Here is a 25,543-nt window from a genome sequence, read left to right as displayed (position 1 = left end):
ATGGCAAACGCAGCCTGCCGATATTCCACTGAACTTTTTCACATAACAGAGACCCAACACACAAACTCATGATCATGATCTGCAAGCAAGAAGGATTGCAGAAGCACAGAGATTTTATCTTTAGCCAGCAGCAGCTGTGCACGCGGTCTCACTGAAACCGTCAAGGCAGAGTAGCTACCTGGGAGGTCTTGCAGTTCTCCAGGATGGCCTTGGACTTGGTGTAGAGCGACGTGAGCTGCCCTTCCCGCTGCAAGAAGCCGCGGCTGATCACCCGGATATCCTGCTTCAGCTCATCCAACTTCTGCCTCTCTGTGCCCAGCTCCCCAGCCAGCTCCTGCTTCTCAGTGGCGAGGCGGTGGGCCTCCTGCCTGGCGGTGTAGAGATCCTTCTCGAGCGCTGCACACTTCGCCCTCAAGTCATCCAGCTGCGCCTGCTTCTCGGCCAAGAGGCTGTCAGCCTCCCGCTTGGACTCGGAGAGCTCCTGTTGCAGGGACAAGTTCTCGTCCCTCAGCACGTCACACTCTTTCTCGAGAGTGGAGCATCTTGCCTTTGATTCCTCAAGCTTTTGCCGATCAGAGATGCACTCCTTTTCTAACCTCTGGCATCTGGTATCAGTAGGTTCATCCAATGGCACAGCCTGCAAGCAGAGCAAAAAATGACAGAAATAGGCAAATCATTTCTCAATTCCAACATATTCCTTATCCAAACAGAAACCAAATTTGAACTGAAACAGAAGGGTAAACTAGTTTCTCAATCTCTTTTATGAAATATAAGCAATTAATTATTAGAACTTTTCAATCTTCTTAAGCTAGAGGCCTAGTAATATATGGAGGCAAATTTATCAAAACCATCCAGACCTCAGACGGATTACCCTGATGAATATTATCCATTTTTATAAGACATTTACCCTGAATCCCTGATGTACTCTGCCGACTAGCTGCTACAGACTCAAGACACTGAAGCAGTCTCTTGTTGGATTGAGAACTTATAACTACCCTATGCTTGCTTGGCAAGTAGCAGCAGATAAGTAAGTAAGACACAAAAGATCTAACTGTTGCTTATGTTGCCTGTTACATAGTGAGTCAGCGCATGGGCATATATGAAATTGGGTTTGGTGATAATTGATAAAAGACCCAATTTGATTTTCAAGCATGAAGTGTGCAATGGCAAAGATATACCTAATATATCTAACTTGCGACAAAGATTGAACATTAGAGGAAAGTAGGAAAGATAGGTTATCATATGGATAAATGGGCTGTAATTAAATTTAACAGCAAAATCCAACAAATATAAGTAGATAGAATCCTTTGCATATGCACTGAATCTACGTTTAATCAATCGAAAGACCAAACCTCTAGAGTTTCACAACAATCTGAAAGCATAGTTTGTGGATTCCCGTTCTGCAAATATATCTGTAGGTCATAGTTCCGCTAGGCGCTCGCCTAGGCGCGACTAGGCGCGACTAGGCTCTAGTCGGAGGGTGTCCGCCTCGCCTATGGGGGTAGGCGGACCCCTAGGCGGCGGCGGCTCATCGGCGGCGGCGGTGGTGGTGGAGGAGCGCCTGGCGGAGGTCGTCGGTGGGGGAGGAGGAGCTGCGAGCGGCGGCGGGCGCTCGCGCGGGCTTGCGCGGGCGGCGGCGGGCGGCGGGCTTGCGCGGGCGGCGGGCGCTCGCGCAGGCTTGCGCGGGCGGCAGGCGCTCGGGCGGGCGCAGGCGCGGGCGGCGGCGGTGTGGGAGGAGGCGTGGATAAGGTGCGCTGGGCCGTTTTTAACGGTGGATAAGGTGGGTTGGGCCGTTTTTATGGGCCTTTCTTCTCTTTTCTCCCTGTTCCATGACCATTGGTCTTCTATTTTTTCTTTTCTTTTAAGTACTTAAGTATGTATTAATAAATTTAAGCATGTATTGGAAAACGCCTAGGAAAACGCCTAGGAACGCCTAGGCGCGATTAATCCCGCCTAGGCGCTAGGCTGAGGGTCAGCGCCTAGATTCCGCCCAGCGCCTAGCTGAACTTTGCTGTAGGTAACAATTCCCCGTCGTCCGTGATGAGCATGAATATATTAGAGAGATAGTACCATTTTGCTAGTTTAGCATGAGCAGCCATTAGGTTCCAAAGATTAGCATTTATGCTATGCATTACTAAGATTTGAATGGTGACACAAGGTGGTGTTGATTTGCAGCTTCGAAGAATAATAAGCAGTAGCAGTTGCCAGTTGGACAAAGTTCTTGTCAAGTAGCTTTAGTTTGTGTATCCCTTTATGGTTTATTTTTATCTAAATGAGAATTTATCCTAGCTAGGTTTGTGGGAGATATGGGTGTTAATACCAAACCCCACCCAAGTTCAAGCCCAATTGAATACAAAGTTATCTTGTTCCTGATTGATAGTCTGTTACTCTATTTTTGTAACAATTAATGTCTTAATCACTTTTTTTTTGCAGAGTATGCGGGTCACAGATGAACCACAGCAACTTGGACTGGGTACGGTGTGCTTAGATGAGGAGCACGTCTTAATCAATTTCTTGAGATAAAATTCACAAAAATCTGTTGAGTTCTATAAATATGGACAGCCTAAAATATTTGTAAACAAACAGATAAGGGCAAATGATGCAGGAAAAGAGAAAAACTTACTGATGTTGTATCTTGTAGAAAGGATGCCTCACGTTTGAGACCAGGTGTCATCTCAAGCATGTCAAGATCAGTAACGCAACCTTTGTTCAGACGTGTCCATAGATCTTCGTGAGCGATATTATCCAAATCTTCACATATTGGGCTGAACTCAACATCTTGTGAATAACGTGAGCGACATGCAACAAAGCCATCTGGTACAGACTTCGAATCTGGAGTTTTCAGAGCATCCAGCTGCAAAAGGCAAACATATAATTTCATTATCACCAGGGACTTGCATATTAAAAGTAAGATGGAATGAAGAGGGTGAATATGGTGACAGACATGGACCATCAATGAAATGTGCTGTGTGGACAGCTTTTAGCTTCCATACAAAACTGAAATCACGATTTGTTACCATGCTTCTTCTCCATCAAATATACCTGGATTGAATCGGTAAAGTGGTCTGACGATATGGCCTCTAGCTTCTTCTGTTGCTCAGTCAAATGTTGTTCTAGAGTCATTCGTAACTTTCTTTCGTCTTCAAGTTCCATAGCCAGTCGATCACGCTCAAGTTCAGACTACATAAAAGAACCCAGATAGCTTTATTATGTAGTTACTAAAGTTGCAGTTTATTTATACAAGTTAAAAAAATAGTTCTTTGATGCGCCTTCAATATGAAGAATAATCATGATTCAATGAGAAATGAGGTTTAATTATAGCCGTTGGTGTTTACACACCTTGTGCATGTCATTCCGTAGTTTTAGTACAACCTGCTCCAACCCTTCAGAATGGGAACCCTGAATTTCATGAAACATAAATCAAGACTCAAATACCTACTCTTATGGAGAGCAATACCAACCAAACAGCAGCTACCTGCAGTTTTTTACGAAGTTCTTCTATTTCCAACTTTTGCCTCTTCAGCAAAGCAGCATCAGTTAGAATCTGCACAGAAGTGGCCAAGTTAGGTTCTCTTGCTACTTACTCCCTCCGTTCCAAATTATAAGTCGCTTTGACTTTTTTGGTACATCGAATCTAGACATACATTATATCTTGATGTATAGCAAAATAGATGTATCAAAAAAGTCAAAGCGACTTATAATTTGGAACAGAGGGAGTATAAACTATGCCAACAACTAAAACTAATAGACTATCCTAACTGCAATAACATAGAGGCAGGAGCAATATTTGGATTGGAATAAGAGCATTTACAAGAAAACATTCTAGATTTTTGGAATAAAATTTTCACTTTAAACAAATGAAAAAGAAATTCTACCAATGTATCTATGGTCACTCACAATATAAGTTCATTTACTTGAAAACAATCACTAAGATAGCTCAAGAATTTTTATTTATAAGATTTAACACATACCTCATTTACTTGGGCACAATTGCTTATACATTTTGCTCTACTTGCGAACTGAAGAGTTCCTCTAGTTTCCTCAATGTGAATCTGTAGGTAAAATGTCATTTTATTCAGAATGTGCAACAATGAAGAAAATACTAGTCAGTACAGGAAGATATGGTATCACACAGTTTGCCCAGATGCAACAATGCAAGTGTATAGACAAACCTCTTCAGGAGCAGCAGTGCAGATGATAGATGTCTTTGCGTTGCCTCCAAGTGCAGGTTGGAGAATGCGTGTCAACTTACTATCACGATAGGGAATGTGTCCTCTGCATAAAAATATTCACCTAAGTACCATTAAACATAGATCTTACGAAGTATCATATGATCGTTGCATTCTGAACTAGAGTAAAAGTAACATGAATTATTTCTTTTTCTTGCATAAGGTCAAAGTTCAAGAAGGCGCTAGGCGCTCTCTAGGCGGTGACCCAAAGCCTAGCGCCTAGGCGGGCCTAGGCGAGCCTAGGCGTTTTAAGGTGTTTTCCTAGACGGTAGCTAATACATGCATAAATACTTAAAAGAAAAAAAAAATAGCAGTCAGTGATGGAGAAAGAAGAGAAGGCCCAATAACGGCCCAAGTCTCCCAAGTCTGGTCCAAGTCTTATCCCCTCACCTCCCAGCCTCTATTCCCGTCTCTCTCCCTCCTAGCCTCTATTCCCGTCGCTCGCCCACGCCACCGCCATCGCCCGACGCCCCGACGTCGCCTCCTTCCCCACCGGTCGTCACCGCCCCCGCCGACGTTACCTCCTTCCCCCACCGCCGCCTGACGTCCGCGCCGCCCCCACTCGTCCCTGCTTTGGTGGATCTGCCAGCCGCCACCGCCTGACGCCACCTCTTCCCCCATCGTCTCCCGACCTCCGCGCCGCCCCGACACGTCCCTGCCTTGGTGGATCTGGCCGCCTTTCGCCGGCAATAGTTGGGCAGCCACCTAGGTACCCGCCTACCCCCCTAGGCGAGGCGGTACCCCGTCGCCCAGCGCGTAAGCGCGCCCAGGCGAACGCCTAGCGTCGCCTTTTTGAACATTGCATAAGGTAGTAACTTTTTTCATTAAGAATAAAACAATGATTGAAAACTCTCCATAAGAGACAACTCTAAAAAAACTCAAGGCAATAATGAGATCACTGCAGAAATGAATAAATGAGTAGATTGACTACAGTACAAGTGCACACTGTCAAGACCAAAATGTTTCTCTAGCTAGTAGAAGTGGAGAAGGTATCAGTTTCTTCACTAAAGACACTATAATGGTCAAAAATCACCAAAGATGATAAAGAAAGCTCCCAGTTATACTTTGCATAATGAATTGGAGTTTAATACACTAACAAAAACATCCTAACACTTGAGCTGTTGATAGAAGGTGGACTCAGTATTGACCATTATGTGATGGGATAAGTCTCATGTGTGGGCTGGTCTTTGTGGGGTTGTGCTGGTCACATGGTTCTTGTGGCTGCATGGTCTGTTTTTAGGACAGCATCTTAGACTAGAGGACAGCATATTAGAGGACAGCATATTAGACTAGAGGACAGCATCTTAGAGGACAGCATCTTAACATCTAGGACAGCATCTTAGACTAACATCTTGGCATATGCTTGGCTGGCTAGCAGCCTATAAATATGTACCCCCAACCCCTCAGATTGGCATGGCATTTAGAAATAAACCAGAAACACGCGGCATGGCGCACCGCGATGCAGTTGGAGATGGATGCGGCCGAGAAGAACCGCACCTGGGAGCTTGCTGACATTCCTCGTGGTCACCGCGCGATCACCCTTAAGTGGGTGTACAAGCTGAAGAGGGATGAAGCCGGCGCCATCGTCAAGCACAAGGCTCGCTTGGTGGCACGAGGTTTCGTGCAGCAGGAGGGGGTCGACTTCGACGACGCCTTTGCTCCCGTGGCACGGATGGAGTCCGTGCGACTCCTCCTTGCGCTAGCTACCCAGGAGGGCTGGCGTGTTCATCACATGAACATCAAGTCGGCGTTCCTTAACGGCGACTTGAAGGAGGAGGTCTACGTGCACCAGCCGCCGGGATTTGCGATCCCCGGGAAGGAGGGCAAGGTGCTCCGCCTGCGCAAGGCCCTCTATGGCTTGCGGCAGGCACCGAGGGCGTGGAATGCCAAGTTGGATTCCACGCTAAAGGGGATAGGCTTCGAGCAAAGCCCGCACGAGGCGGCCATCTACCGACGGGGCAGTGGAGGAAATGCTCTGCTGGTGGGTGTCTACGTCGACGACTTGGTGATCACCGGCACCAAGGATGTCGAGGTGGCGGCATTCAAGGAAGAGATGAAGGCCACCTTACAGATGAGTGACCTGGGGCCTCTCTCCTTCTACCTGGGAATCGAGATGCACCAGGATGACTCTGGGATCACGCTTCGACAGACCGCCTATGCCAAGCGCGTCGTTGAGCTAGCTGGGCTCACCGACTGCAACCCAGCTCTCACTCCGATGGAGGAGAGGCTGAAGCTGAGCCGCGACAGCACGACGGAGGAGGTGGACGCCCTATGCGCCTCTTCAAGACGATGGCGTATTCCGCGGACCATGAGGTCCTCAGCTTGAGCCGGTTCCAGGAGCACAAGCCCGCGACTGAGAATGTGGTTGTCCACCTCAGCCATCGCTTGGTCTACCTCCTCGATGTTCTCCCCCACGGGTGGCCTGATGGGACATGTCTGAGTGGGTGCGAGTTGGTCGTCGCTATGTTTTCATAGGTTTGGGCTTTGACCAACTCCTATGAGATCTCTTAAAAGTAAATAAACTAGTGTGATAAGATGGATAAGTACTCTGCAGCCTATGTAGATCTCTCAAATGTAAGGGAACTAGTGGGATGAGAGGGAAAGGCGTGCAACGGCAGGAGTGGGCACGACCGGAACTCTAGCGATGGCAGTGGAGGGGGGCGTGGGGAGCGAAATCAGATCCAAGCAGAGCCATGGGGGCGGGGGGGGGGGCAAAATTAAAGCCGCAAGCAGAGCCATGGTGGAGGATCGAGGAAGAACATAGGAAGTGGAGGCCGGGAGGGCATACCTGCAGACCCAAGCCGGTGATGGAGGTGGCGGAAAAGTCCCAGAGACGTCGCAGATGGGGTGGGAGTCGTGTCAGGATTTACGGACACGGACGGGCGGAGGACGCGGACGCGGGTTGTGCACAGGTCGCAGGCACCGCCGACCCGCCGCCGTCTGTCGCCCGATTTCAAGTGAGCCGCGCCCGCGCGTTCTTCCCTCTCCCTCTCGCCTCCCTGTCCTCCTTTCTCTGTGGCCTGAGTGAGCTAGATGGGACTTTGGCAAGAGGTCTACGCCGCGCTGCGCTCTGTTTCCCGCGCTTTGGCACCGCGGTTTCCCGCGTTTCTTTCCCGCGCCATAAATTTCTCCCGCGCGCAGACGACTTCCCCCCTCGCGCGGCATCCGCCTGAGCAGATTCGACGACTAGGCGACGCCAATCGTGCCAAGGCGACGCCATACGCGGGCTATACAAGGTGACCCCGACGCCCAGGTTGGGAAACCGCTCGGACGCCAAGTCGTCGCCTAGGCGACGCCGTAAAAACATAGGTGTGGAGTGCCAATTATAAAGCTTTACTACCAAAGTATACATAAGTAATATTGTAACATTTATAAAATTGCAAAAAAAAACGAGGGAGGGGGGAATATACATGGTTCTATAAAATTTCTCACTTCTGGTAAAAAAAATTTGGGTGCAAAGACACGCCCAAGAAGACAGAGCACTAGATAATTGTGAGCCCACGCCTTTGTTTCTTAAAAACAGGCACATATCACTGTCTCATACTAGACAGTTGAGTCGGCGGCTCACGTGTTTTTAAGAAGATGAATCAATTAGTGGACACAACAGGTAAGAAACATATTTGAAAAGGAATCAATTAGCAAGTACAACAAGAACAAAATATTCCATTCTTGTTTTTGTCTTTAGAATTCTAGTTTTAGGAGAGAAGACCTCATATCTGTCCACCATTAAGACATCCACACAGATAACTGGATAGCATGTTCTTACATAACACATCACAGATAACTAGGTAGCATGTTCTTACATCAAACACATACATGAATAATGAAAAAACAAGATAACTTGATGACAGTTCAAGAGCATAAATTAAAAAGTTCAAGGCTTCAAAGCATTCAAGGCGTCAAGTCTGCTACTGCTGCATGCCAAACTCCAGGCGTCAAGTCTGCTACTGCTGCATGCCAAACTCCATTCAGAAGAGCAGGAAGATAATACTTATTGTACATAATAATTAGTGCCAAAGTAAAGAAAAAAGACAGCAGCTTCCTTTGAGTCTCCAAATCACTGATTCTTGATTTGAGATCAACAATTGCTACATCATTACTGGTGACCGTGACTCCTGTTTGCCACTTGCACGCCCTGCCCAATATTTCAACAAATAACAGAGTAAAAATCACTAGTAGGCAGGACTGAAAGAAGATCAATTTCTTCGAAATATTGCAGCAATTTGTTGAGCTCTCCATTGATAATACAAGAAGCAACCAAGCAGCAATAACTTACTTGTGCCCGTAGCTTCCTCATGAAGCCGATCTTTTTCTCCATGGATGACAGCTTGGAGTACCTTTTTAAAATAATAGGGTCCCTAAGTAGGTCAACAGCGTTGATATAATCATCATCGAGTTCTTGCACACCCGACTCCAAAAGTTCGTCCAAAAGCTTATCAATTTGGGCCTCGAGCGATGCTGACCCCTGATGTACCGTCGGTGACTCTGTTTGTTCATATCCCCAGTGCCCTGTAGTTGATCGGCTGCTGGGTCCATTGTTTACAAATTTCCAAATTATTTCTTTAGGTGGATCCTCCATGTGACTAAATATAATATCTAGCTTCTCCATGTACGGAATACATTTTCGGAACATCATGTATTTCTCCTTTTTATTTTGATGTTGTGACAGACAGAGTCAGTATCAGTTCAATATTACAAATAGTGCACGAGCTGAATACAAGATCTTTGTTTGAAGCCAAAAGGATATAGACATCAAGTAGAAAGGGAGAAGAGTACCAGACTAGCCCACCATTCCTTGGGAGCATCGAAAGTACCCGTCTCTGGGTTAAAACATGATCCTGCCTCGCACTTCAAGTTGTTATATCTGTTCCAAATGTCCATATATGTGTAGAATTTGGATTTCACATTCGCATAAGAGACATTGCGAGAGCCTTTCTCAGCCATTTTTGCATGGATCTTCCTAAAACCACTTCTGCGGTACTTGCCTTTTTTAAATTCTCCGTTTTCCGCTAAATCCATAGCCACTTCAAGAAAATGATTTGTCTCTTGGTTCGTCCACCTGTGCCGGTCCTGCTTTTCTTGCAGCCTGTCCCCCATCCGTGCCCGCAATCTCTGGAAAGGAAAAAAAAAGACCAACAAAAATCTTTATTTTTGGAGCTACCATTGTTTTCCTGCAGTTTTTTTTTACAAGTTTCAGGCAATATACATCATGTATGGGTAAATACAGTATATGATCACTAAGAACATCCAAAGGATAAATGTTAAACCGGTGGAATGATCAGCATGGCTCAGAGAAATGGCTTCTCAAAGACAAACATAGATATTCCCCTATGTGGAATGATCTAGCTGCTGACTCTCTAGCAAAAATGATCAGCATGGCTCAGAGAAATGGCTTCTCAAAGACAGACATAGATATTCCCCTATGTGGCATGGACGGGCCTAGTTATATTCAAGGGTATTCAGTTGAATACCCAAATTTTTTGGCAACAAATTTCATTCATATAATCTATATACAAATCAGTATACGAAAAAAAGAAAAAAAAACAGTGAATTGCTTTTCTGTACAGACAATTCAGCCTAATTTTGATTCGTTTTCCTTTCCCATCCAAGGTGCAGCGCTGTCCCATGGCCTATTTTCTCTAGATAAGACCCAAGGAGGGAAGGACACCCGCTGCTCTGCTATCGCACACGTACGGAGCACCTCGAGTTGATTTCATTTCTGTGCCCGTGTTTTCTCCCGCTCGGCGAACAAAACCCTAGAGGCTAGAGCTAGAGCGATGGGGCAGCGGTGGCGGGCGCATGGAGGCGCTGTGGACGGCAGGCGGCAGCCGGCAGCAGCAGCAGGACAGTTGCGTAGTACCGACAGCACTGCGACAGTGCTGGACGTGTGGCCAACCGGCCGTGGGCCGTGGCAGCGCGGCCGCACAGCAGCAGGCCAGTAGCTACAAAGTATCTTTTATGTTAAACAATTTAAATTTATGCTCACATTGTTGGATATATATGAAATTGTGCTCAATTATTAGCTATACATATATGGGAAATGTCCTATATATAACCTGTGCTATTTTCTAGAAAATGCATTCCAGAACTCTTCCAAGAAACATAATTCCAGAGAACTCTCCCATCCTCTAGGCTCCAGCTGGACACCAATAGCAGCAGCAAAAAACTGCTTTTTTCATGGCACTCTCAGTGAGGTGCAATTAGTAAATCAAAAGAAAAGGTCAAATCACTTAGTAATTAGAGTGTTCTATGCTAGTTTTGCTGTATTTGTAGGGAGTGACCCTGAATTACTAATCCTTTGTGTAACTCCAGGCACGTAGATAGTGATATCTACCTACTAAAAAGGGCCAAATGTTCAGCCTATGATCATTGAAAACAGAACCTATCTACATTCCTGGCACTCTAATTGTGAGATCTTGCCGCTCAGGTCATGTAGTTTAAAGAAGACGATGTTATTTTGAGGTAGTAGACGATGCTTTCTACTTGGTTTGAGTCAAATATCATCGGAAGGCAATTGCATTTCTTTCTTTCTCTTCTCCCATTTATGTCAGAGATTAATGTATACTATATATATCAGAGATTAATGTATCCTACAAAGTTGAAACTTTGAAAGACTTTACAATGTCAACTAAAACCATATAGCTAAATGCGACGGAAGAAGCATGAAGATGGGAGAGGAAGGGGAAGAGAGCCCCCTACCTCCAAGATGCAGAAAAAAGGAGGAGAATGAGCACCTGTCGGCGGGTGATGACGGTTTTCCACCGCCGCCGGGGGTCGACAGTGCTGGAGCAGACGACTGAGCAATGGGAGGAGGCTGATGAGCGAGCTAGCGCCACTGCCGCCGCAGCCTCCCGGCTGCCGACCGTCTTTCTTGGTGCCATCGGATGCTGAACTAGTGCTCCCTAGTAAATCAGACGCACCTGCAAGCGGCAGCGCAGGCGGCGCGAGGCAGGCGGAGGCGCAGGCGGCGCGGATTCGGTGGCTGAGGCAGGCGGAGGCACAGGCGGCGCGAGGCAGGCGGAGGCGCAGGCGGCGTGGATTCGGTGGCTGAGGCAGGCGGAGGCACAGGCAGGCGGCGCGGATTCGGAGGCCATCGCCGCTGAGACGGGCAATATTGAATACGTTGTAGTCATAGACGGGCGCTTGACCTGACCAGTCGTAGTCTGTGTGATATTGAATAAGGCACTGAAGGCAGTTAAGGCATTGTCTCCCTATTGAATCCGGTTAAGGGATTGAAGCGGGTTAAGAAATTTGATGAGATGATGACAAGTTTTGAGGCTATAGATTAGCAATTTGAAGAGATATCACAATCAATTTGATAATGTCAGTCAAGCCGCTTTGGTCAAAAGAACATTCTGGTCATAATGACATTATAAAAAATAAAAAAAAAAGACTAATCCCACAGCTCGCAGGTTATCACAAATGACACATTGACAATTGTCGGCCGCCCTTCCGTTGCTCAGTATTTCCGACGAGGCAGCGACCGCTATGGCAGCATGATTCACTCTTCTCCATTTCGGACACGCCCATGCGGGAGCGGGGATTGGTGGATTGCATTGAGGGGGCGGTTGAGTATTTTGCGGAGGCGGGAGAGTTGGCGAAGATGGCCATGGCAGAGCTTGATGCGACCAAAGGGGAGCTTGCCCAGCTCAAGGAGGCGCTGAGCGCCGCACAGCTTGACCAAATCTTTTGTTTCACGCTAGGGAGTAGGGGGTCTACTGCTGTGACATCATCTATGAGCATTTGAGGGATTCCATTCATTTGTTCCAACGAAAACTTTTGTTCAAAGGGACGGAAAAGGGAAAGGGAAAGCCAATAAAAACCATTTCTAGTTGTGTGATACTGCTTCTGGTAAGCATCTAGCACTACCTTGTTTCGTTGTGTCGTTTTGTAGCTTATTGGAGCCATATTATCTGAACTCTATTCTGGTTGACAGGTATATCTGGTTGACAACATGTTAATAAAGGCGAAGCGGAAGGCCCCCAAATTCTGTTCAAAAACACTTCCAAGAATAAACCAGTACAATAGTGCCTTGGTGAATGAAATGGTTACTGCAGCTAAGTGGAACCTTGGCAGTACTTTAACCTCAAAAGTCAAGCAGCAGAAAAATTTGTAAGTCGTCTATATAAACCAGAAACAGGCACTCTGGATGAGCTTAGTTTGAGCTTTCATCAACCCTGAACGATAGTAAAGGCGAGCCCGGATCCAGAGATAGATGGTTTGAACCGACGGTTGCGGAGAATAGAGGACTTAACTTGACTCTCGGGTGAATTCAACAAATGATGATTCTTGCCTGTCCCCTAAACTCACTCTAGAACTTGCTGCAATCTACAATAGGCGGGCAGGAGATGGCGGCGGCGGCCGCCGAGAATGCGCGGAGCTTCTCGAGCTTGGGGTCAAGGATGAGCTTCAAGTGATGATGCCCGGCGGCGGCGGCGGCCAGAGAGCACGGTAGGCGATGGCGGCGGCGGCCACCGAGAACGCGCGGAGCTTCTCGATGCTGTCGTAGAGTATCAGGGGTGATAAGAGGTTCCAGGATCCGTTTCATGCTTCTCCAAACAATTTCTTTGTCATGCCCGCCACTCGCACCGGGCTAGCCTCCTGTTTCTCTTTCTTCCTTGTCTGGCAAGCTATCAAGCTTCGTGGTATGAAAAGTACTCTGTCAACTACTTAGATCTCTCAAAGGTTAGGAAACTAGTGGGATAATGGGGAGAAGTACTCTGTTGTCTACTTAGATCTCTCAATAGTAAGGAAACTATTGAAGAGTACTTGTCCCTCTTATCCCACTTGTTTCCTTACTTTAACAATATCTTCCATTGGTTTCCTTACTCCTGAGAGATCATAGTAGTCGACGGAGTACTTTTCCCCTCTTATCCCACTAGTTTCCTTTTCAGAGATCTAGGTACATACGAGTAATAACCCGACTGGCAAGCTATCAAGCTTCGTGGTATGAAAAGTACTCTGTCAACTACTTAGATCTCTCAAAGGTTAGGAAACTAGTGGGATAATGGGAAGAAGTACTCTGTTGTCTACTTAGATCTCTCAATAGTAAGGAAACTATTGAAGAGTACTTGTCCCCTTTATCCCACTTGTTTCCTTACTTTAACAATATCTTCCATTGGTTTCCTTACTCCTGAGAGATCATAGTAGTCGACGGAGTACTTTTCCCCTCTTATCCCACTAGTTTCCTTTTCAGAGATCTAGGTACATACGAGTAATGACCCGACTGTAGGTACATACCATTTCTTTGTTGTTAATAACTTGGCCAAACTAAGTGCCTATTGGCACACATTGTCTCTTGTTAAAAGAAGTAATGACTCTAGTAATCCTCCTCGCCGCCGATGTCGTCCTCTGCAACATCCTCCTCGTCGTCCTCATCGTCGTCGTCGTCCTCCTCCTCATCATCATCGTTGTCGTCCTCCTCGTCGTCGTCGGAGCAGTAGTAGGCATCGTCTTAGATCTCTCAATAGTAAGGAAACTATTGAAGAGTACTTGTCCCCCTTATCCCACTTGTTTCCTTACTTTAACAATATCTTCCATTGGTTTCCTTACTCCTGAGAGATGTTCTTCCAGTGTAGCAAGGTCATTAGCATATGTGTCTTTCTCCATGATCAGCCTCTCCCCTTCACTTTCATAAGCCTAAATTTGGGATATATTATCTTCGCCAACTCTCCCGCCTCCGCAAAATACTCAACCGCCCCCTCAATGCAATCCACCAATCCCCGCTCCCGCGTGGGCGTGTCCGAAATGGAGAAGAGTGAATCATGCTGCCATAGCGGTCGCTGCCTCGCCGGAAATACTGAGCAACGGAAGGGCGGCCGACAATTGTCAATGTGTCATTTGTGATAACCTGCGAGCTGTGGGATTAGTCTTTTTTTATTTTTTTTATAATGTCATTATGACCAGAATGTTCTTTTGACCAAAGCGGCTTGACTGACATTATCAAATTGATTGTGATATCTCTTCAAATTGCTAATCTATAGCCTCAAAACTTGTCATCATCTCATCAATTTTCTTAACCCGCTTCAATCCCTTAACCGGATTCAATAGGGAGACAATGCCTTAACTGCCTTCAGTGCCTTATTCAATATCACACAGACTACGACTGGTCAGGTCAAGCGCCCGTCTACGACTACAACGTATTCAATATTGCCCGTCTCAGCGGCGATGGCCTCCGAATCCACACCGCCTGCCTGCGCCTCCGCCTGCCTCGCGCCGCCTGCGCCTCCGCCTGCCTCAGCCACCGAATCCGCGCCGCCTGCGCCTCCGCCTGCCTCAGCCACCGAATCCGCGCCACCTGCGCCTCCGCCTGCCTCGCGCCGCCTGCGCTGCCGCTTGCAGGTGCGTCTGATTTACTAGGGAGCACTAGTTCAGCATCCGATGGCACCAAGAAAGACGGTCGGCAGCCGGGAGGCTGCGGCGGCAGTGGCGCTAGCTCGCTCATCAGCCTCCTCCCATTGCTCAGTCGTCTGCTCCAGCACTGTCGACCCCCGGCGGCGGTGGAAAACCGTCATCACCCGCCGACAGGTGCTCATTCTCCTCCTTTTTTCTGCATCTTGGAGGTAGGGGGCTCTCTTCCCCTTCCTCTCCCATCTTCATGCTTCTTCCGTCGCATTTAGCTATATGGTTTTAGTTGACATTGTAAAGTCTTTCAAAGTTTCAACTTTGTAGGATACATTAATCTCTGATATATATAGTATACATTAATCTCTGACATAAATGGGAGAAGAGAAAGAAAGAAATGCAATTGCCTTCCGATGATATTTGACTCAAACCAAGTAGAAAGCATCGTCTACTACCTCAAAATAACATCGTCTTCTTTAAACTACATGACCTGAGCGGCAAGATCTCACAATTAGAGTGCCAGGAATGTAGATAGGTTCTGTTTTCAATGATCATAGGCTGAACATTTGGCCCTTTTTAGTAGGTAGATATCACTATCTACGTGCCTGGAGTTACACAAAGGATTAGTAATTCAGGGTCACTCCCTACAAATACAGCAAAACTAGCATAGAACACTCTAATTACTAAGTGATTTGACCTTTTCTTTTGATTTACTAATTGCACCTCACTGAGAGTGCCATGAAAAAAGCAGTTTTTTGCTGCTGCTATTGGTGTCCAGCTGGAGCCTAGAGGATGGGAGAGTTATCTGGAATTATGTTTCTTGGAAGAGTTCTGGAATGCATTTTCTAGAAAATAGCACAGGTTATATATAGGACATTTCCCATATATGTATAGCTAATAATTGAGCACAATTTCATATATATCCAACAATGTGAGCATAAATTTAAATTGTTTAACATAAAAGATACTTTGTAGCTACTGGCCTGCTGCTGTGCGGCCGCGCTGCCACGGCCCACGGCCGGTTGGCCACACGTCCAGCACTGTCGCAGTGCTGTCGGTACTACGCAACTGTCCTGCTGCTGCTGCCGGCTGCCGCCTGCCGTCCACAGCGCCTCCATGCGCCCGCCACCGCTGCCCCATCGCTCTAGCTCTAGCCTCTAGGGTTTTGTTCGCCGAGCGGGAGAAAACACGGGCACAGAAATGAAATCAACTCGAGGTGCTCCGTACGTGTGCGATAGCAGAGCAGCGGGTGTCCTTCCCTCCTTGGGTCTTATCTAGAGAAAATAGGCCATGGGACAGCGCTGCACCTTGGATGGGAAAGGAAAACGAATCAAAATTAGGCTGAATTGTCTGTACAGAAAAGCAATTCACTGTTTTTTTTTCTTTTTTTCGTATACTGATTTGTATATAGATTATATGAATGAAATTTGTTGCCAAAAAATTTGGGTATTCAACTGAATACCCTTGAATATAACTAGGCCCGTCCATGCCACATAGGGGAATATCTATGTCTGTCTTTGAGAAGCCATTTCTCTGAGCCATGCTGATCATTTTTGCTAGAGAGTCAGCAGCTAGATCATTCCACATAGGGGAATATCTATGTTTGTCTTTGAGAAGCCATTTCTCTGAGCCATGCTGATCATTCCACCGGTTTAACATTTATCCTTTGGATGTTCTTAGTGATCATATACTGTATTTACCCATACATGATGTATATTGCCTGAAACTTGTAAAAAAAAACTGCAGGAAAACAATGGTAGCTCCAAAAATAAAGATTTTTGTTGGTCTTTTTTTTTCCTTTCCAGAGATTGCGGGCACGGATGGGGGACAGGCTGCAAGAAAAGCAGGACCGGCACAGGTGGACGAACCAAGAGACAAATCATTTTCTTGAAGTGGCTATGGATTTAGCGGAAAACGGAGAATTTAAAAAAGGCAAGTACCGCAGAAGTGGTTTTAGGAAGATCCATGCAAAAATGGCTGAGAAAGGCTCTCGCAATGTCTCTTATGCGAATGTGAAATCCAAATTCTACACATATATGGACATTTGGAACAGATATAACAACTTGAAGTGCGAGGCAGGATCATGTTTTAACCCAGAGACGGGTACTTTCGATGCTCCCAAGGAATGGTGGGCTAGTCTGGTACTCTTCTCCCTTTCTACTTGATGTCTATATCCTTTTGGCTTCAAACAAAGATCTTGTATTCAGCTCGTGCACTATTTGTAATATTGAACTGATACTGACTCTGTCTGTCACAGCATCAAAATAAAAAGGAGAAATACATGATGTTCCGAAAATGTATTCCGTACATGGAGAAGCTAGATATTATATTTAGTCACATGGAGGATCCACCTAAAGGAATAATTTGGAAATTTGTAAACAATGGACCCAGCAGCCGATCAACTACAGGGCACTGGGGATATGAACAAACAGAGTCACCGACGGTACATCAGGGGTCAGCATCGCTCGAGGCCCAAATTGATAAGCTTTTGGACGAACTTTTGGAGTCGGGTGTGCAAGAACTCGATGATGATTATATCAACGCTGTTGACCTACTTAGGGACCCTATTATTTTAAAAAGGTACTCCAAGCTGTCATCCATGGAGAAAAAGATCGGCTTCATGAGGAAGCTACGGGCACAAGTAAGTTATTGCTGCTTGGTTGCTTCTTGTATTATCAATGGAGAGCTCAACAAATTGCTGCAATATTTCGAAGAAATTGATCTTCTTTCAGTCCTGCCTACTAGTGATTTTTACTCTGTTATTTGTTGAAATATTGGGCAGGGCGTGCAAGTGGCAAACAGGAGTCACGGTCACCAGTAATGATGTAGCAATTGTTGATCTCAAATCAAGAATCAGTGATTTGGAGACTCAAAGGAAGCTGCTGTCTTTTTTCTTTACTTTGGCACTAATTATTATGTACAATAAGTATTATCTTCCTGCTCTTCTGAATGGAGTTTGGCATGCAGCAGTAGCAGACTTGACGCCTGGAGTTTGGCATGCAGCAGTAGCAGACTTGACGCCTTGAATGCTTTGAAGCCTTGAACTTTTTAATTTATGCTCTTGAACTGTCATCAAGTTATCTTGTTTTTTCATTATTCATGTATGTGTTTGATGTAAGAACATGCTACCTAGTTATCTGTGATGTGTTATGTAAGAACATGCTATCCAGTTATCTGTGTGGATGTCTTAATGGTGGACAGATATGAGGTCTTCTCTCCTAAAACTAGAATTCTAAAGACAAAAACAAGAATGGAATATTTTTTTCTTGTTGTACTTGCTAATTGATTCCTTTTCAAATATGTTTCTTACCTGTTGTGTCCACTAATTGATTCATCTTCTTAAAAACACGTGAGCCGCCGACTCAACTGTCTAGTATGAGACAGTGATATGTGCCTGTTTTTAAGAAACAAAGGCGTGGGCTCACAATTATCTAGTGCTCTGTCTTCTTGGGCGTGTCTTTGCACCCAAATTTTTTTTACCAGAAGTGAGAAATTTTATAGAACCATGTATATTCCCCCCTCCCTCGTTTTTTTTTGCAATTTTATAAATGTTACAATATTACTTATGTATACTTTGGTAGTAAAGCTTTATAATTGGCACTCCACACCTATGTTTTTACGGCGTCGCCTAGGCGACGACTTGGCGTCCGAGCGGTTTCCCAACCTGGGCGTCGGGGTCACCTTGTATAGCCCGCGTATGGCGTCGCCTTGGCACGATTGGCGTCGCCTAGTCGTCGAATCTGCTCAGGCGGATGCCGCGCGAGGGGGGAAGTCGTCTGCGCGCGGGAGAAATTTATGGCGCGGGAAAGAAACGCGGGAAACCGCGGTGCCAAAGCGCGGGAAACAGAGCTCCTTCTCGGGGCCCATCACCACTGGCGGGAAGCTCCTTCTCACTCGGGAGCAGTGGCTTGCCAGCCAAGGTGACCGGAAGAAGGGGGAGCCTTCTTCCGCGACAGGCGGCCGCAAGCATGGCAAGCCGCGCAGAGACGCCCAGGCTGGGGCGCGAGGACGTGCCGAGGGTGATGCCCGCGGAGGCGCCTAGGGCAGCGCCGCTGGCAGGCACAAGCCGGCACGAGACGACGCCTGCCGAAACTGCGGCCAGCTTGGCCATTGGGCCAAGGACTGTCGACAGCCACGACGCGGCCAGGCCCACGTCGCACAGGCGGAGGAGGAGCCGGCTCTGTTCATGGCACATGCAAGCATCGAGCTACCTCCAGCGGCACTGGCCGTAGCGGCTCTCCTCCACCTTGACGAGCCAAAAGCACACGCCCTCCTCGGCGACGGCTCCGGCAACAACAAGATTGACGGGTGGTGCCTCGACACCGACGCCACCCATCACATGACCGGTCGACGGGAGTTCTTCACCGAGCTTGACTCTAGAGTCCGAGGCTCCGTCAAGTTTGGGGATGCCTCCGGCGTGGAGATCAAGGGCGTCGGCTCTGTCATCTTCACTGCCGTGTCTGGTGAGCATAGGCTACTCACTGGAGTCTACTACATCCCCGCGTTGAGGAACTCTATCATCAGCTTGGGACAACTGGATGAGAACGGTTCGCGCGTGGTGGTTGAGGATGGAGTCATGAGGATTTGGGATCGCCGTCGTCGCCTTCTTGCCAAGGTTTCCAGAAGCGCAAATCGACTCTACATCCTTAACGTGCAGGTGGCACAACCCCTCTGTCTCGCTGCTCGTCGGGATGACGAGGCGTGGCAGTGGCACGAGCGCTTCGGGCACCTTCACTTCGAGGCCCTGAAGCGGCTCAGTGCCACGGAGATGGTGCGAGGCCTGCCGTGCCTCGACCATGTGGAGCAGCTCTGCGACGTCTACGTGTTGACGAAGCAGAGGCGACTCCCCTTTTCCCAGCGGGCGAGCTTTCGAGCCAGGGAGAGGCTCGAGCTTGTGCACGGGGACTTGTGTGGCCCGATGACACCGGCCACACCGGGAGGACGACGCTACTTCCTGCTGCTCGTCGACGACCTCTCCCGCTACATGTGGGTGATGGTCCTCGGGAGCAAGGGAGAGGCTGCGGACGCCATCAGGCGCTCGCAGGCTGCTGCGGAGGCGGAGTACGGCCGCAAGCTACGCGTGCTGCGCACCGACAACGACGGCTGAATTCGCGTCATATTGCGCTGATGAGGGCATTCAGCGCCACTACTCCGCGCCGTACAGCCCGCAGCAGAACGGCGTTGTCGAGCGGCGCAACCAGACGGTTGTGGGGATGGCTCGGGCCCTTCTCAAGCAGAGGGGGATGCCAGCTGTCTTCTAGGGAGAGGTGGTGGTGGCGGCCGTCTACATCCTCAACCGCTCGCCTACCAAGGCGCTCGATGATAGGACGCCGTACGAGGCTTGGCATGGGCGCAAGCCGGCGGTCTCCCACTTGCGGGTCTTCGGCTGCCTCACGTTTGCTAAGGAGCTTGGCCACATCAGCAAGCTCGACGACAGGAGCACTCCGGGAGTGTTCATCGGCTACACGGAGGGCTTGAAGGCCTACGGCATCCTCGACCCGAAGACAACGTGTGCGCACGGCGCGCGATGTTGTGTTCGACGAAGGGCGAGGATGGGCGTGGGACAAGGCGGTGGACGACGGCTCGGCTCCGATGTACGACGACTTCACTGTCGAGTACGTCCACTTCGAGGGAGCTAGGGGAGTAGGCAGCTCTTCTTCGGCGAGCGCGTCTACCCCAGTCCCTGAGCCTCCACCGACCCCGACGCCTGCTACTCCGACAGCACCACGCTCTCCAGCCAGGATCTCGGCTGCGATGAGTCCTTCGCCGGCTCCACCACGCACTCCAGCACCGATAGGAACCTCTCCGGGCACGTCTACTCCAACACCAGCTCGTGTCGAGCACAGCCCGGTTGAGCTCGCTACTCCGCTCTCTCACGACAAGGAGCGCATTGACGCGTACCACGACGGCGAGCCGTTGCGGTACCGTACGATGGAGAACCTTCTCGGCGACCAGCCGGTGCCGGGACCGGTGCCTCATGACCTGGAGGCACAGTTGCACCTTGCGTGTGACGACGGCGAGCCTCGGTCGTTTGCAGAGGCCGAGAGACACGCGGCATGGCGCACCGCGATGCAGTTGGAGATGGATGCGGCCGAGAAGAACCGCACCTGGGAGCTTGCTGACATTCCTCGTGGTCACCGCGCGATCACCCTTAAGTGGGTGTACAAGCTAAAGAGGGATGAAGCCGGCGCCATCGTCAAGCACAAGGCTCGCTTGGTGGCACGAGGTTTCGTGCAGCAGGAGGGGGTCGACTTCGACGACGCCTTTGCTCCCGTGGCACGGATGGAGTCCGTGCGACTCCTCCTTGCGCTAGCTACCCAGGAGGGCTGGCGTGTTCATCACATGGACATCAAGTCGGCGTTCCTTAACGGCGACTTGAAGGAGGAGGTCTACGTGCACCAGCCACCGGGATTTGCGATCCCCGGGAAGGAGGGCAAGGTGCTCCGCCTGCGCAAGGCCCTCTATGGCTTGCGGCAGGCACCGAGGGCGTGGAATGCCAAGTTGGATTCCATGCTAAAGGGGATAGGCTTCGAGCAAAGCCCGCACGAGGCGGCCATCTACCGACGGGGCAGTGGAGGAAATGCTCTGCTGGTGGGTGTCTACGTCGACGACTTGGTGATCACCGGCACCAAGGATGTCGAGGTGGCGGCATTCAAGGAAGAGATGAAGGCCACCTTACAGATGAGTGACCTGGGGCCTCTCTCCTTCTACCTGGGAATCGAGATGCACCAGGATGACTCCGGGATCACGCTTCGACAGACCGCCTATGCCAAGCGCGTCGTTGAGCTAGCTGGGCTCACCGACTGCAACCCAGCTCTCACTCCGATGGAGGAGAGGCTGAAGCTGAGCCGCGACAGCACGACGGAGGAGGTGGATGCTACGCAGTACCAGCGTCTTGTGGGGAGCCTTCGCTACCTTGCCCACACACGGCCGAACTTGGCATTCTCCGTCGGCTACGTTAGTCGGTTCATGCAGCGACCGACGACGAAGCACCAGCAGGCTGTGAAGAGGATCATCCACTACGTTGCGGGGACTCTCGATCACGGCCTCTACTACCCTAGGTGCCCTGGGGCGGCACACTTCGTCGGGTACAGCGACAGCGACCACGCCGGTGACATCAACACCAGCAAGAGCACGAGCGGGATCATCTTCTTCCTCGGCAAGTGCCTCGTTAGCTGGCAGTCGGTCAAGCAGCAGGTGGTGGCCCTGTCCAGCTGCGAGGCCGAGTACATAGCGGTCTCCACCGCTTCGACTCAGGCGCTCTGGCTCGCTCGACTGCTCGGTGATCTCTTCGGTAGAGACACTAGAGCAGTGGAGCTCAGGATGGACAGCAAGTCCGCTCTGGCCCTGGCAAAGAACCCCGTGTTACATGAACGCAGCAAGCACATCCGGGTGAAGTACCACTTCATCCGAGGCTGTTTGGAGGAAGGGAGCATCAAGGCGAGCTACATCAACACCAAGGACCAGCTTGCGGACCTGCTCACCAAGCCCCTTGGGAGGATCAAGTTCCTTGAACTTTTCTCCATGACCGGGATGGTTCAACTTTCCCACAGGACGACGCACAAGACTTAGGGGGGGAATGATGGGATAAGTCTCATGTGTGGGCTAGTCTTTGTGGAGCTGTGCTGGTCACATGGTCCTTGTGGCTGCATAGTCTGTTTTTAGGACAGCATCTTAGACTAGAGGACAGCATCTTAGATGACAGCATCTTAGACTAGAGGACAGCATCTTAGAGGACAGCATCTTAGCATCTAGGACAGCATCTTAGACTAGCATCTTAGACTAGCATCTTGACATATGCTTGGCTGGCTAGCAGCCTATAAATATGTACCCCAACCCCTCAGGTTAGCATGGCATTTAGAAATAAACCAGAAAATTACCCCAACTCTTAGTGTCATCCTCTCTCGATGAGAGTAAGAATCCTGCTACTACCAAGAGTAAGAATTCAGCGACTAACATTACGATGCACTAAGACAGTAATAGGATCAATTAAAAAATTATAACAAGTATACTGTAAGCGAGAATATGGCACAGAATTAATGGATTAATTATGGAGGATGAAAGGTTACATAAATATAGTCAAGAATGACCCAGGGCTTGGCTTATAAAACAGAACAATCAGTGGTGATCCTTGCCTATAACAACTCAATCATAACCATAATAACATGTACGTCTCCAGATTGATTTTCCATCAAATTTAGCACAGTCCACCTAAAGGAAGTTATAGGTTTGGGAAACACATGAGGGAGATACTTATGCAATACTCTATAGACAGTACCTTTGTTTTCCATTCTCACTCAACTTCTTGATGACATTCCCAAGAATCATCAAGCTCTTGTTAATATACTTCCCCTCATTCAAACGTACCCCTTCTGCCCCTGTCTTCATGATTCTTTCAGACCCAGCAAGGTCCACCAAATTCTAAATGTAAAACAAAAGGGTAAGTCACAATATTTTCTACAGATTTACTTTTACTACATACATGATACCTGGGTATAGAGTGAGCAGTACATACCAAAACAGATACGCGGATAGCATCCCCACAGTCTGTCTGGTCCTTACCACTGCTCTCAATTACCTGAGACCAATATAAACAGAACATTCTTGATTTAGTTATCGCTACCATTCAGCTACAGAAAATGGTTTTGGAACAGCTGCAATTACAGAACTACTGGGAATTCGGAATTCTATACCATTCTGAAAATAGTGTGTGACCGACTGCTCCGCACATTCATGTTGGTCTCTCCAAAATGCCTGTTCGCTGAAAACAATAAAGAAGTAGTGACAAACGGTTACACAAGTTTCGCAGTTGATGAAAAATAAAACGTAGAGACAGAAATGTGCCTTCTCCAAGCTGGAGCAGCTCAAACACTTGCTCTGCGCTGTTCACGATCTCCTCCCGCAAACCGGCCACATAGACTCCACGCTATAGGCAACAATAGTTTTTTCATTGTTACAAAAAACTACCAGAAATCAAAGAAAAAAAATGTCCAAAGGAGTACTTACCTCTAAGCTCTCATGAATCCGCAGCTTTTGGCCCTCAATTGTCAAGAGGTCGTTGATCTCCTCGTTGTAGATCTCCATGTAAGACACCCGGATGAGGAACTCGCGGTCGTCGGCCTGACCCAGACAGACCCAAACCCAACAAATCACTCAGGCGCAGCAGAAGCAATCGCAGCAACCAATCTAACAATCGCACCATCTTGTTCAGGAAGCAGTTAATCGAGCAACCAACGCACCTGGCGCACTGTGTCGAAGACATCGCGGACCGCGCGGGGAATGATGCCGGGGTCGGCGTCGGAACCGTTCATGGTGAACGTCTTCCCGCTGCTGGTCTGGCCGTAGGCGAAGGCGGTGCCGTTGAACCCGCCGACGACGGCGCCGATGAGTTCCCGGACGAGCGCGCCGTAGATCCGCTCGTTGGTCGCCGCACCGTCGAACACGTGGTCTGCGGAGCCAACCGACCAAGCAGCCCAAGGTAGGAGGCACGAGCGGGCGGGGTTAGGGGTCGAGAGCGAGAGTGAAGGAGAGGGAGGTCGTAAGAGGAGGGGGAATCCGTACCGAAGGCGAAGGAGGCACCAGGTACGGGGCCGGCGACGCGGTGGAGGAGGGAAACGCGGGTGTCGTCGATACGCCACTCGCGGTCGCCGACACCGCCGGCGCCGGCCGGGGAGGAGTCTGCGTCCACCGGGCTGGGAGGGCGGAAGCGGACGGCGACGGAGATCTTCTCCATGACGCGGCGGCGGTTGCTTCGTTCGCTGGCGGTGGAAGGAGGAGACTGGGAGGAGGATTTCAAATTTCGGTCTGAGCGGGGTACAGGAAAGAGGAGGAGCGTGGCCGTGGTGACTTGTAAAGCTCGTGCGCTGGGCTGGGCTGGGCTTATTGGGTTTACTGGGCTGTTTGATAGTTCTTTCGTTTAAGATTACGTAGAATTTTCTAAGAAGTGACAAAGATATATGCATGGAGTGAAACAGCATAAGATGCTTTTTCTAGCTCCTTGCTCTCTACATCGAGAGTTATAACTTTCTATAGCATAAGATACTTTTTCTAGCTCCTTGCTCTCTACATTGAGAGTTATAACTTTCATATAGAAAGTATCTTCATTTTATATCAAACAAAAAAAATAATATTTTTTAAAGCGATAAGTGTTTGTACGTGATTTATGATGCTAAATCTTTACGTTATTTTTTTGAATATCTTAACTATCTTAAATATAAAAACTCAAAACTAGAAAGTTATAGATTTCATCGAGCTCTACAATTTTTATATAAAAATAATCTTCATCCAACCCCGTATGAAAAATATATGATTTTTCTAAGGTTGAGCCTTGTCACACCACTCTCGAAGGGCAACAAAACTGTCGCGCCAACAGGAGTGATGTGACAAGTTTTTCACGTGAAAATTGTCGTTCAACGTATCGATCTTGTCACGCCTAAGACGCGACAGTGTAATTTTGCCACGCCAGGCGCGTTGGTACAAGCAAAATGGTCAAAAATAAAAATAAAACATAGTGGGGTTAATTTTAAAATAAAATTAAAAAAGGATTAAAAGTAAAAAAAGTGAGATATCAGTTTGGAGATGTCTAATAGCAAGTCCACGAAGCACTAGCACTCACAAACATGCACAACCAAGTAGATCGAGATAAACACAAATATTGCAAATTAAAACATAAAGAAGACAAGTGATTTGTTCACCAAAGTTTGGGTTCCTACTTGAACCCTACGTCCTTATTGAGGAAGATGTGAGCGACCACTCTAGAGTGTACTCTAGCCGAGTCTCTTTCAGTCACATTTCTGGATCCACTAGATTGATACTATTCCTTGTGGAGGCAAGATCAAAGCCCTCACAAACTTGCCATGGCACTTCACAACCTTGAATGCTTGCCGACAACTCCTAGCTATCTAGGAGACTTGATCTACAAAAGTAACAAATGCTTCACAAAACATGATCAACAAGTTCGTAAGGTTTAG

General features: G+C 48.3%; 1 protein-coding gene across 1 annotated transcript; it reads right to left on the bottom strand.

Moving 5' to 3' along the window:
- Positions 1-24,365, bottom strand: LOC136482282 (kinesin-like protein KIN-7L). The gene is made up of 14 exons (XM_066479503.1): positions 24,135-24,365; positions 23,813-24,021; positions 23,580-23,693; positions 23,418-23,499; positions 23,267-23,334; positions 23,089-23,151; positions 22,852-22,994; positions 4,173-4,275; positions 3,972-4,052; positions 3,476-3,544; positions 3,340-3,399; positions 3,043-3,180; positions 2,624-2,854; positions 1-637 (listed from the first exon to the last, which is right to left on the bottom strand). The coding sequence occupies exons 1-14, from the start codon at positions 24,304-24,306 to the stop codon at positions 161-163; spliced, it is 2,010 nt and encodes a 669-aa protein (XP_066335600.1). The 5' UTR covers positions 24,307-24,365; the 3' UTR covers positions 1-160.
- Between the last annotated feature and the right edge of the window lie 1,178 nt (positions 24,366-25,543).

Source organism: Miscanthus floridulus, chromosome 9 (assembly GCF_019320115.1).
Source record: "Miscanthus floridulus cultivar M001 chromosome 9, ASM1932011v1, whole genome shotgun sequence".
Classification (NCBI taxonomy): domain Eukaryota; kingdom Viridiplantae; phylum Streptophyta; class Magnoliopsida; order Poales; family Poaceae; genus Miscanthus; species Miscanthus floridulus.
The sequence above is the reverse complement of the archived record's forward strand: the minus strand, read 5'-3'. Positions and strand labels throughout refer to the sequence as shown.

Bases quoted from the DNA above. Each gene is read 5' to 3' on its own strand.
- LOC136482282 (XM_066479503.1), bottom strand. From the start codon at position 24,306: ATGGAGAAGATCTCCGTCGCCGTCCGCTTCCGCCCTCCCAGCCCGGTG. The intron at 3,400-3,475 runs GTAGCTGCTGTT...CATGAAATTCAG, and splicing joins AACTTCGTAAAAAACTGCAG to GGTTCCCATTCTGAAGGGTT. The intron at 638-2,623 runs GTAAGTTTTTCT...CTCTGCTTGCAG, and splicing joins TTCTACAAGATACAACATCA to GCTGTGCCATTGGATGAACC.